Here is a 13,433-nt window from a genome sequence, read left to right as displayed (position 1 = left end):
ATTTATGTAACTAGATTCCCGTGTCTTGTAGAAAAAACACAATTTTTATTTTATTTCCTGTCCGGCAACACATAATGTTCTGCATATGAAAAGTTTTAATAATATAGAGGTGTGGCTAAGCATTGTATCCTATGTGATAGAGGAATGGGCATCACAGGGTGAATATGCAGTGAAAGGCATTTTATGGGCAGTTGGCTGAAGTGATCACACACAAAAACTGTTTCAAACCATACAGCTAAACACACAAGTGATTTTGTCTGCAGTACAAGGGCCACTTAAAATCGCAGTGTCCATGTCAATAATTCAATCTCAATACACACTTTGCTTCAAAAGGCAGATACTTTACAGTCAGGCTGCATAGTTTGTCATGACTCAATACCAGTTTTCTTTTTTTTGCGGATAAAAGCTCTTGTGTGGCCCTTTACTGTAGAATGTTAATGTAAAGATGAATGCAAACGATGTGCCCCAACATTTATTTTGCTTCAGGCTTTTCCTGTAAACGGAAGGCTTGAAGGGATAGCATTCCATCTTGCTAGGCATCGGCCTACCACACAAGCAAACTCAAAAACAAGCTAAAGCCTGCATTGCTTTGGCTTCTCTCCATTTGTATCTCCGTTTAATAAGGCACCAACCCTTAAAGAAGAGCTAGGTCATGTTTCAACTCGTATCAGAGACAACCCTACCCCAGGGAGAGAGCTTATATTGTGGACCATGTTTCCAAATACCGGAACAATAACGCAACAGCGATGGACATTACCATATCTGTCACTAACTGTTAGAAAGAATGTTTCCCAGTGAAAGGTTCCACTCAGTGAAAGTGTAGCACTCTCTTTTCAGCACACAATGAATACACCATGAGTGGCATGTCGACTGAAGGAAAATAACACTGGGTTTGGGTGAGGTGGGATGGGGTGAGGTGGGGAGCAGGGGTCCCGATCCATACACACTGCATCCCAGCACTGAAGTGAATAGACACAACCATTCACTAAGCCAAAATGAGCTTGTATTCATCTTTTGACTTTGCAAGTACTGTTTGACAAGTGGCACAATCAAATGTAAGCTTAAAAATGCTTCTTACAACCTAATAACATTAACACTATTAATGCTGGATTGTATTGATTATTTTGAATTGTGGACATCTTCATGTGTTGCACTACTGAAAGGTATTAATGAGGTATTAAAAGAAAAAGTGTAATCAATAAAAAAGCAGATAAATAAATATGAATAAACTTTAAACTTGTTATACTTTCGTTCCTCTATGTATGTGCAGATTTGAAACCTGATCAATAAATCCTATTTTTACACATTGAGGCACGTTGTACTGACTCCTAGAGAACACATAAAGCATTTAAATATGAGCACACAATGTTAGTAAATTAGTTTTGGTTATCAAAAAAAAACAAACATTTGCACAGTAAAAAGCCAAGCAGTGCAGCACACTACAGCGGAAAGGAGGGGGTGCAGAAATAGAGAGAGAGAGAGAGAGAGAGATGTGACGATCCAAGTGAGAAAGTTGTTTTTTTCGAAGCAAGGAGAGAATTAGGCACAAAGGGAATACCTTCAGGTCTCGCCTCTCCAGGTGCAGCAGCTCGGAGCCTCTGATGTCGTGGCGGATGAAGATTTCTTTGTACTCTCCCAAGCTGAGCAGATCCAGCCAAGCAGCCACTTCGTCTGTGCCCCACCTTTGAACTACCAAAGTTAAGAGCAAAAGCCCCTTAACATTCTACCAGCTCAAACGCATCACAAAGCAAACAGGGTCAGGCCGAAGAAAGGGAAACAGAAGAACAGGGCAAAGGAGCTGTGCAGCGGCCAGCAAGAGGGAGGGTTACAGTCTGGTCAAGTAACAACATCTCTCAGAGGTTTCACATGCAAGTTATTTATTAGCACTTCCACCATTGAGAGCACAAAGACATGGGAGAAAAGGGATAGCTGTGCTCCTCGTTCTTTGCAATCTCCTGTTTCATTTAGGAGTTAATAATTATAAAAATAAACTCAGAGGTTTGTGCTAACAGTAACCCAGCTTCTCTTGCACTGACAGACGAACCACTCACTCATGTGATCTTTACAACGAATAAGAATGAAACATTTTTAAGAGCAGACTATACTGACTTGCATGTGCACATACACAGCTACTGCATGTGTTATAGTTTGCTTAGTTTTCATCCCTCTCATGTATAAGGGTGCCTGATGCAGTTTGTATCAGAGTTCTCAAATATTTCTCCACTTGTAGAGTAGCTGTGGTCAATATGAATCACTTACAACACAGTGAAGTGTAACTGGAATGCAATGCACATGCCTTGTGTATGTTTCTTTTTTAAACAGTGTGCTTCTGTATGTTTACAACCAAGCCAACACATGTGAAACTGAGAAAGCCAACTGCACACCACACACAACTAAAATCATTCCTGGACTGAAAAGCAATGCAAATAGCATTTTTGTTTTACAATAAGTGATAAATAAATGAATAAATGAGCCATGGCAATACAAATTAGACACCACTGCTTTCCTCTCTCTGTATTATTTTAAATTGAGTGTACAGTATCAGCGTCATAATAAGAAGTGTTATATTTTATTATTCAACTTTTGTTATAGCTAGAACACGTCATCGATATGAAAGCAATCAGTAAACAAAAACAAGTTGGTTTAATACCTGTGAACAAGTCGACTTGTAATGAAACCACATAAACCTACAGTGGATTATTCCACCTCTGAAATCAGCAGACAATGTATGGAAGGAGGGGGCGACTGTATTGTCGAAATCCTTAACCATACACAGGGGTGACCCAGGTATGAGGGTACTTCAGTCTCTATACCAAACCAATAACTGACAAGAGCCCCTGTGACTATACTTCAAGAGCCCCTGTGACTACAATCCTGCAAGAGCCCCCGTGACTACAATCCTTCAACAGCCCCTGTGACTACAATCCTTCAAGAGCCCCCGTGACTACAATCCTTCAAGAGCCCCTGTGGCTACACTTCAAGAGCCCCCGTGACTACAATCCTTCAAGAGCCCCCGTGACTACAATCCTTCAAGATCCCCCGTGACTACAATCCTTCAAGAGCCCCCATGACTACAATCCTTCAAGAGCTCCTGTGACTACAATCCTTCAAGAGCCCGTGACTACAATCCTTCAAGAGCCCCTGTGACTACAATCCTTCAAGATCCCCCGTGACTACAATCCTTCAAGAGCCCCCATGACTACAATCCTTCAAGAGCTCCTGTGACTACAATCCTTCAAGAGCCCCTGTGACTACAATCCTTCAAGAGCCCCTGTGACTACAATCCTTCAAGAGCTCCTGTGACTACAATCCTTCAAGAGCCCCTGTGACTACAATCCTTCAAGAGCCCGTGACTACAATCCTTCAAGAGCCCCTGTGACTACAATCCTTCAAGAGCCCCTGTGACTACAATCCTTCAAGAGCCCCCTGTGACTACAATCCTTCAAGAGCCCCTGTGACTACAATCCTTCAAGAGCCCCTGTGACTACAATCCTTCAAGAGCCCGTGACTACAATCCTTCAAGAGCCCCTGTGACTACAATCCTTCAACAGCCCCTGTGACTACAATCCTTCAAGAGCCCCTGTGACTACAATCCTTCAAGAGCCCCTGTGACTACAATCCTTCAGGATCCCCTGTGGCTACACTTCAAGAGCCCCTGTGACTAATATCCTTCAAGAGCCCCTGTGACTACAATACTTCAGAGCCCTGCTGATGGTTTTTGTAAAGGATAAAAGACAGATGGAAAATGTTTTTATGGTATGGTATTGACTCCGATTGGTCAGCTTTATTTTCTTAAACGATTAAAAGAACACTCTTCTTGTTTTCCATGTGAACAAAAAGTTTGAAGAATCCACTGAAACAAGTTATGGACGTAGGTAATGCTCTCCAGCATTAAAATATAGGAGTCAGACACAGTAAGTTAACTAGCTGCTGTAAAAAACACAATATTCTGAACTCATATTACTCGTCTGTTACAAATAAAGGAAAGCTGTATTTCCTAGGAGGCACAGTACGCTTACCTGACTGAGGGTTTGCCTTATGCCTTTGGATCTTCTCTTTCTTGAACTTTGGCACAATACGAAACATGGTGCTTCTACTGTTCCTTTTACCATACTCCATTGAGTGCTCCTGTTACATGGAATATTTCAAAATAGAAAATATATATATTAAAATATGTTAACATTGATTCACTGTAGAGATTTTGTTTCTAGAGTTAAAGTTGGAGCTGGATGAACAAAATCTGCGTTTTGCTCAACAGCGTCTAAAAATAGCTTTTAAAATGTGTTATTGCCCCCCGTTTTTATTAAGATTTTCACTCTGTCTGAAATCTTTGTTAACATGACAAATTACACTCTACAGCTATGGACAAAAGTTTTGCATCACCTAGAATTTTAGGAAAGGGACATTATTTTATTTAACATAATGTAATAATAAAAATAAAAAAAAACACAAAATGATATCGCAAAAGTCTACCGGAAGCCATAATAGTAGTTTGGTATTTCATATTAGATTTTGAAATGTCACATTTTTCAATGTCTGTCATTTTTTCATTAAATATATGGAAAACTACAAAGCAGTATGTAATTCAATGTTAACGTAAAATTATTCAGCAGATTTCATTTGACGTTATGAAGCAAAATGTATTAATTCTATAGGGTGATGCAAAGCTTTTGGCCATAGCTGTACATGCCCTATGTATGACTCCTGTGGGAGCTCCAGGTACCAGGCTTCTGAGGTGTGATCTGAGTGGCTTGGTTACCACTTTGCTAGCTGAAAGGTCAGTTTCCAAATACCCCTTATCCTGTGCAGCTTGATTTTATAGTACAGCGCTTATCATGTGTGCAGCTTGATTTTATAGTGCAGCTTGATTTTATAGTGCAGCTTGATTTTATAGTACAGCCCTTATCCTGTGTGCAGCTTGATTTTATAGTACAGCCCTTATCATGTGTGCAGCTTGATTTTATAGTGCAGCTTGATTTTATAGTACAGCCCTTATCCTGTGTGCAGCTTGATTTTATAGTACAGCCCTTATCATGTGTGCAGCTTGATTTTATAGTGCAGCTTGATTTTATAGTACAGCCCTTATCATGTGTGCAGCTTGATTTTACAGTGCAGCTTGATTTTACAGTGCAGCCCTTATCATGTGTGCAGCTTGATTTTACAGTGCAGCCCTTATCATGTGTGCAGCTTGATTTTACAGTGCAGCTTGATTATATAGTAGAGCCCTTATCATGTGTACAGCTTGACTTGAGTACAGCTCCCTACCTCTTCGTCATTGGGTTGCAGGACGTGATAAAGCCAGGGGATTTCAGCGAGTTTCCTCAGCTCCATCTCCACACTCTGCAGGGCGCTGGACAGCAGCTCCTCATGGGGCAGCTCCAATTGCTTACAAAGAAAAGACACGTAGCTGAGTAGAGGACACATTGCTTCAGCACCGCCGTAACAAGCACAGATATCATTTGAGGGAAAACGACTTCAATTGTTACAACATGTCTTGAGATAGTCCCACGACTAGACAGAGTCTACAGTAGCACACTGGATCATTTTGCTGTCTTTGGCGCATTTATTTGGGATGAGGGGCAGCAGTGTGGAGTAGTGGTTAGGGCTCTGGACTCTTGACTGGAGGGACGTGGGTTCAGTCCCCGGTGGTGGACACTGCTGCTGTACCCTTGAGCAAGGTACTTTACCTAGATTGCTCCAGTAAAAACCCAACTGTATAAATGGGTAATTCTATGTAAAAAATAATGTGATATCTTGTAACAATTGTAAGTCACCCTGGATAAGGGCGTCTGCTAAGAAATAAATAATAATAATAATAATGAGAAAACTGAAGGTGCTGCTCTGAGGTGCTGCTAATACTGTTAGACATTTACTCTCACTCTTGTATCCAGTGGGGTCCTGTTAGACCCAGCTGTCAGCAGTGCTAGACTACAGGGTAGAGTGCTGTGTTTTAGTGAAACCTCACTCTAAATCAGACAACTCACCAGTGGTACTCTTCCAACAAGTAAAGATTCTGTTTCATTGTGTAGAGCTTTCACGTTGCTTGCAATTTCAATGGCTGTGTTTCTCGTTAGGCTCTGTAGAAGACAAATAAACCACTGAGCTATAGATAATGAGAAGCAACGATGGGGTGCAAACACTGAACTGCAAGGCTTTGTATACATTGTGTCAATGCAAGCTCTTCTGTAATCTAGACTATGCATTGTGCTCATAGAACATAATCATGTTCTTTAGTGTGCAGGGTCAAGTGGTTTCTGCAAACTTGTTAAAAATGGGGTGTCTCAGACTAGATGAAAGTGCAACTAAATGTAATTGCATGAATAAATCTTGTGGGAGCAGTCTATCACTACCACCTGTTGTATAACTACATAAACCACTAGGGGGCATGTTTAACAAACAAAGCTCTAATGGCTGCAACACCAGTGCCACTGACTGAAACCCACACATTTTAAAAACACCTGCTCTTGTACTGTTACTCAACCGCTGTTGGATATAATAACTACCAAAGGAGAAGAATGCTCTGTTGCTTACCTCTCGGAACTTGGGGTGGGTTTTGTTGAGTGCGTGTGAGGACGCGTTGACTGCGTGAGCCAACTCCTGCTCCAGCAGGCTGTGGGATTGCGCTGCTTCACAGATCCTGAGAACACCCGCAAAACCGGATTAACAAACCACAACGGCATCCTATACTGCATAGCACAGTTAGTAGGTCCATGCTGAATATTAGATATACTGGACAAGCGAAAAGATACAGCAGGTGCAACTGATGCAAGACCACATAACAGTATAATGAACCAGTTGATGCTCCTCCCCTCCCTCTCACCTGGTAATGAGCTCCTCCGCTGCCCTCGAGCACATCTGGATCTGGACAACCTCCTCTTCTGTGGCCAGGTCCACTGATTGCTGGGAGTACAGGTGGGGCCGCAGTGCCGATTTGTCGTACTTCAGCTTGTCCTCCCATGACTTCAGCGTGTTCTCGAAAGCCTGTCCACATGCCGTTCAGGAGTTATTATAATAAATAGGACTAGTTAGCCTTCCCTCTCACAGCGGGCCTGCTTTCACAGCCGTGGAATAAGAGGTCCAACCCAAGTGATCATTCATTCTTAGGCCTGGATTTAATCACTTTTCAAGCACTTTAGCTATTGTGCATGTTGTGCCCTCCCACAGCCGTGTTGCTATGTCCACAGAACTGCTCTCATTTATTAAATGTAATTCACACCTTCAGTGAAGTAATGAAAAGGGATCCTGTGATTGTAAACCTGTCCTACTCACCCTGTCTCTCGTCAGCATCTGGGCTCTGTTTTTATGAATAATTTTGATGACCCCGGGGGGCTGAATCCAGGCCTCTCCATCTACTTGTATGGGAACCCCTTCATCTCCCAGGATTGTGATCTTCACAGAGCGGCACTACACAAGAGCAATTCAAACCAGAGAGGAATGAAACCCTACACAGCACATACAGTACAGTGCTACTCAATAGCATGCATACAGCTCCTGGATGGGTTTGACTCATCAAAGGGATATGCAAAAGAAAAGCAATGTGTTCAAATAGGAGTTTGGGTTATGTCCTTTTAATATGCTCTCTTAAACATTTGTGCAGGGCAGATGTAATGCATTCAGCAGGTATAATCAGTTTTCTTTTTTTTTCACGGTTATCAAGGATTTCACTATTTCTGTGAAAATTACCCATTGCTGTGTAATATGTAGTTCCATGTGAAAATCCACATTTCTGAAAGAATTGTGTAAATATACATATTTTTATCACTTAAAAATAAACATAAAAATGACAAATTCAGCACTATCGCTCCATAAGAACTGGATAACATTGCAAAGCTGTCAGTGACATTTGTGAAGGAAATAAGCAGTGATATAAATCCTCCATCACGCAAGAATTCAATTTTCATGGACAGTATCAGCTTTTCACACTTTACTTTTGAAGTCATTCAAATTTTAGAAAGGGTACTAATGTTCATCAGACCTGCTGCTTTGAATACCTCTGGGAATGAACATTCGATTTTGAATTGAAGACTCTGATCTGAAACCTCACCTGCGCTATCCTGTGATGTTGCAGTTTTATAACTCGTGAAACTGCCATCTGCATGCTTCCAAACACGGCAACAACCTCCAAGATCTTATCATCGAACGATGGAGCACAAAAGATCTACAAAATAAAAACAAATCATCACTCGTCATACAAAATGCATGCACGCTGCAGAATGCAACAGTTTTATTTGTATTCTCACTGAAATAAAACCTACAGGATACTGTAATAATAGAACTTGTGTTTCCATGCAGTGAAATATAATTAGCTTACTGCATCAACCTCCTCCACTTTCAGAAACATCAGCTTACAAAAGGAATTTGTAAATCATTGTGGCAGCAAATACCATCATAAATATTACAGTGATATTATAGTGGAATAAAATCACTAGCTTCCAGTTTCTGTGCTGTACATAAAATACATTGAAATATTAAAAGCACTCCCATTTTCAACTTACCAAGAGCTCACACACTTGATTCTATTTGTGCAGCGATCTGGGATGCCACGATGTGAAGGGCACTATATAAAAATATATTTGTATTGTATGTAAAAAAGTAAATGGGGTTAAATATTGGGACTCTTAGCGCTTACATCATCCTCCTTGGTTCCGCCCCAAAAGTTGGTTCCACCAGCATAGCTTGGAATGTTCAACACAGCGATGCCTTGGAGACTGGGGAGGGGTATGTACTGTCCGTCACACTGCAAGAGAGACTTGGAAAGTTTAGGGCAACCAGAGAGCTGTAGGAGTCATCTTAGCCTAGTCTAATGTCTGGTTTTAATGTACTGGAAAGCTGTTTATCGGCAACGTTACAACACTGTCACTTCGGAGTTTGCCTTAATATGATTTTATAATATTCCTGTGTGACATACTTTGTGAAATGCGCTTGTTGTGTCAGGGATGTGTGTAGACCAGCTGTCGCCCCACTGTGAAGAAACAAGACTAGCACTAATGTCTAAATGTACAGGTAGACATGGACATTTATAGAGATATAGTACACTACCTCCAATTGGACTTTTTGCTCCAGATTTTTGTAAGTCCTCTGCAGTAGCTCTTTAGTGCCAAGGACACCGTACCACATCATGTTCTTTGTGCGGCTCCTGGAATGCAGATGAAAAGTCTGTTTACAGCCTCAGAACTGCAGTACAGCAGTAAAAATGTCAGTGCCCTGGATGAAAGGAAAATCCACTTCCAAAAATGAGAATATATACGCCATTCAGCCAGCATCACTCATCCTGAGAGAAGACTCACCTGCATTTTTCTGGGTGCTCCTCCCGTTTATTGTTAAACTCCAGTGAGATCTTTGCATCCAATCCGATCCCAAAATAGTTGTTCATGACGCATCTCTCTAAGTAGCCTTCTCTGTGTGAGACAAACAAGGAGAGAAACTTGAAACCGCAACCTTATTGAACCTTTCACAAAATATGTCACGCAGGAATATCAGGAAATCACGTGAGAGCAAATTCTAGTAAAAAGCATGATAGCAGAGAAAGAAAACGAAGTGGTAAGAATTCCTCTTTTTTTGAGGATTCAAACCTAGAATTTCCTGGGTCTTGAGTACTTTGCACTCATTGGCATACCAATTATACAACAGGGTTCAGGGTTCATCCAATCAATGTAAAAGTCCTGAAACAGTGGGAACTGGCCATTAAGAATACATTTCTAATGAGAGAGTGTTGTCATGCACCCTCATGGTCTTCACGCCCCTGGCATGCACTGGCGGTGCGGCAATTAAGCAGCAGTACAGGAGCTCTCTGCAGGCAACAATCAACTAACAAACCCACAGCGAAATGAATTCCTTACAGTGAATCCGGGTCTGCATCAATGAATGGCGTTGCTCCAAAGAGATCGATGTTGGCCAGCAGCATTTTACTGATGATAGAACTTCCTGCAATGGATGCAGCCAGTCCAGCTCTTAAACCTGTTGGAAAAGTAAAAACACAAAGGTCCATTTACATTTTACAATGCATTTCCTGGGTAGTTTTTAGCTGGTACGACATAGGATTTGCTTGTGTGTGTGAAATCATTAAAGTAAAGTGGCTTTTAATAAATGTTTAAAAGGTGACCGTATTGCTTATATGGAAGTTATTTCCCAGCTTGCTTCTGCCCAGTTTGTTACAGCACTGATTTACAGCACTGACGTGCACGGAGGTCAAGTGACTCCTTCACAGATTTATCTAAATATGGCAGAGTGGTGTAGATCATTAAAGCAGGCCCCTTGTGTAACAAGAGGTTAGGAAAACCAACACCTTGAACAATGCATGCGAGTCTCCTAACTGATTTCTGTCTTTAAAAGTATATAAAAGGAGGGGGAGCTTATCCTAATCCAAACAGCAGCAGTATCTCAATGCGCTCCAGTTTAGATCAATTAATCAATAGGACTCCCATCGTCTTTTGCTGCTTGCTGTAAAACTTTAGAAAAGGAAATGGTGCATCTCGAAAGCCTATCCTACCGTCAGTATTTTTCAGTTACTGTAACGAGTAGATTCATTACGGGATGATGGATTATTGCAGTGGGATAGTTCCCGGTTACCTGGGCAGATGATCCTGGTGTTCAATACTGGCAGATTTTCTTTGCTGGTAGTGAAGTGAGGAATGGAGAAGGAGCCACTGTAGGACTGCGTGCTGCGACTGATCCGGCTCTCTAGAGGGGATTTCGGAGTTGTTTTGGCTGCTATAAGAAAGACAAAGTCAAGTTTCTATAAGCCTCTTGTTTTTTTCAATTCTGAAGTGACTGACTTTGACTAACTCAATGTCATGGGTGTTGAAAGTAATGCAAAAGAGGTCAAAATAAACCAAAAATTAGTAATCACTTTTTGATCAGTTATAAAATATGTTATGTAAATACAAAGGACCACGTCTGGTATCAACAAAAGCTGCCCTGGAATAGAAAGGGATGGGCCTCACTGTCACAGGAGTTAAAAGGTGGCAATATTTAGATCCGGTCAGTCATGCCCGGCTGGCTATTTGCTGCCTGTTTGTTCAAGCAGGGTCTAAGAGTGGGGTATACAGGTTAATACGAGAACAAAGTTAACTGACTTGATTGTGCCTCTAACTCCTTGGTGTCTTCGTCCTTCTCATCGTCTTTGTTCTCCTCCTCGTTTCCTTTCTTGAACTCTGTCGGGGACTGGATCGCTTGTTCCTGGGTGTGGGCGTTCTGCTCATCCACAACTGCCATGGAGAATATCAGAAAACAAGTTTGTTATTAGCATGCACTCCCTGCCAAGGCTGCAAATACAAATCAGAGGTATCAAGAGTCTTGAAGAAGCACAGCACCGTGACTTGCGTCCACTGTATGAACAAGGAAACTTGAAGGTGTATTTACTCAAAAGGCCAATTCAAATCTTAGATATTTCCATTTTCACCTCTAACATATACTCGAATTCAATCACCTTCTCTACTGCAGAATGTGCGTTGCATTCCACCCACAGAACAGCATGGTCCTTTCCTGTCTGCCTATGTTACATTTCAGTTTAGTAAAACTGAATCTGTTTTGCAGTCAAGAAGCCTCATTCTCAGAGTGCTGCGTAGGATAGTAGGAGTTATAATGTTTCCCAGTTCTGTTCAGCAATCCTGGTAATAACATATTTCAGCATTTGGGGTAACTGTGTTGTACAATATTACCCAGCCCAACTAAGATGCTACAACACAAAAATAACGTAATTCTATGTAAAAATAATGTGATATCTTGTAACAATTGTAAGTTGCCCTGGATAAGGGTGTTTGCTAAGAAATAAATAATAATAATAATAATAATAATAATAATAATAATAATAATAATAATACAATAAATTACCCAGTTCAACCTTAAATTCCAACTGGAAGATTCTGATTCTGAGACACAAGCTTTCACTTTGGCTGACCTGGAATTTAAATCCAATGGATTGTGGCTTTTAGTCTTATACTCTAAACACCTGCTGCACTTCTTAAATACAGGTTTAATGATACCTCTGTGAGCATCTCCAGAATGCAGTGCATTCACAATAATCCTACTTAACAACATTAATCGTTGCAATAGTTCACTGCCAAAAAATCAATTTGTGCAACAAAACCACTAGTCAAACCAGTACAATTCCTCAGCAAACACTTTAAGAACTTATATGCATCAGCTCCTGTCTGATTAGCAGGGCTGAGAATCAAGGTGGAGGGGTCAATCCATCACTGATCTTCTTTTTTGGAGTCACAAAGTGGGCAACGTGAGCAGATTTTTGGTTCGATGTTGTCATGCTGGATCAACAGACCTCTGCCCACAAGCTTGCTCTCACATTGTCCTTGTCTGTCCTTCCTACAGGTTCCTGTGCACAAACCTAACATCATTCAACCCAGGAGACCATTCAGCCCCACAGGAAAACCAGCAAGCGTTAGCCAGCTTCTGACAAATCCAAACTTCCCATTACTTCAGTTCTTTACTCCCAAAGAAGTCCCCACAGTCTGCTTAACTTAGAGCTCATCTGCAGGCCTTGACTGTGCATAGGAAAAGTTCTTTACTTTCTCAGCTATTATACTGGTGACCTTCACTGCCAGCATCCCACGTCTTGGATCACAGTACAGGATCTTCTGAACCACACACTGCACTGGAAGGAATTATCCTCAATATTATGTTCATCGACTTAACAACAGCTGCACGCAAAACCAGTTTGAGCCTTTATTACCACATTTATTACTGTTATTTATCCACAAAAGCACCCCCCCACCCCAAAATAATTAAATAAATCAATACAATGTGTGAACAATAAGCTGTATTGCTTAAACAAGTGGCAGTAGACAGGAAGAGAATGTTTTTACAGCACAAGTTTTTTGTTTTCAATAGCGCACCTTTTTCCGTCTGCTCTATGATTTGCCTCACTGCTTTTTTCAGGCTGTTGGCTCGCAGCATGAGCTGCTCTCTCGGTTTGAAGAATGTATGCGGGGACGGCTTTTCGGTGAGATTTTCTTCCAGCTTCTTCAACTCGGTCAGCGACTCCTCACTCAGCTCCTCCTCCTCTGCCTCCTCCTCCTCCTCCTCTAGCTCCTCCTCCTCCTCGCCTTCCTCCTCTACGATTGGTGGGGTGCTATGGGGTGGGCGGGCCGTGGCCTTGACCTCGGTGTTTAGAGTCCGAAGCAGGGAGTCCAGCTTCTCATTCAATACTTCACACTGGAAAATAAAAGAAGCTTTTTTCAAACTTAATGGTATTACGTCTCAGGAATGTCGAGCTGCTCCTCCATCTGAAACAGATCCCTAAGGGTTTGATTCTAGGTCAAAGTCAATTGGTTATTTCAGCTCTAAAGCGTTTTGCTCTGGATCAGTTGAGAAGCTGAAAAGGTGATTCACAAAGAAGCTCTATTTAAAAAGCTTAATTCAATAAGCATTTATACTCATCCGTGAAAAAACATAGGCATTTTGATTTATTGCTGAAA

General features: G+C 41.4%; 1 protein-coding gene across 8 annotated transcripts in view; it reads right to left on the bottom strand.

Annotated features, from left to right (window-relative positions):
- The window catches only part of LOC117407216 (diacylglycerol kinase eta-like), an 84,182-nt gene that overhangs the window by 7,561 nt on the left and 63,188 nt on the right, over positions 1-13,433 (bottom strand). For 7 of the 8 annotated variants that reach the window (XM_059029387.1, XM_059029388.1, XM_059029385.1 and 4 more), the window contains 15 exons: positions 12,852-13,170; positions 11,076-11,207; positions 10,570-10,710; positions 9,840-9,957; positions 9,288-9,398; positions 9,040-9,136; positions 8,630-8,737; positions 8,045-8,158; positions 7,270-7,404; positions 6,821-6,981; positions 6,532-6,637; positions 5,985-6,077; positions 5,266-5,385; positions 4,020-4,128; positions 1,559-1,689 (listed from right to left, as the gene is read on the bottom strand). In XM_059029387.1, coding sequence (XP_058885370.1) covers positions 1,559-1,689; positions 4,020-4,128; positions 5,266-5,385; positions 5,985-6,077; positions 6,532-6,637; positions 6,821-6,981; positions 7,270-7,404; positions 8,045-8,158; positions 8,630-8,737; positions 9,040-9,136; positions 9,288-9,398; positions 9,840-9,957; positions 10,570-10,710; positions 11,076-11,207; positions 12,852-13,170 — 1,995 coding nt within the window. The remainder of the gene's footprint in view (positions 1-1,558; positions 1,690-4,019; positions 4,129-5,265; positions 5,386-5,984; positions 6,078-6,531; positions 6,638-6,820; positions 6,982-7,269; positions 7,405-8,044; positions 8,159-8,629; positions 8,738-9,039; positions 9,137-9,287; positions 9,399-9,839; positions 9,958-10,569; positions 10,711-11,075; positions 11,208-12,851; positions 13,171-13,433) is intronic. The other variant, XM_059029389.1, reaches the window with a different exon arrangement.

The sequence above is a fragment of the Acipenser ruthenus genome, chromosome 8, assembly GCF_902713425.1.
Source record: "Acipenser ruthenus chromosome 8, fAciRut3.2 maternal haplotype, whole genome shotgun sequence".
Classification (NCBI taxonomy): Eukaryota; Metazoa; Chordata; class Actinopteri; order Acipenseriformes; family Acipenseridae; genus Acipenser; species Acipenser ruthenus.
Note: the sequence above shows the minus strand (reverse complement) of the source record. Positions and strands in the feature narration are given on the sequence as shown.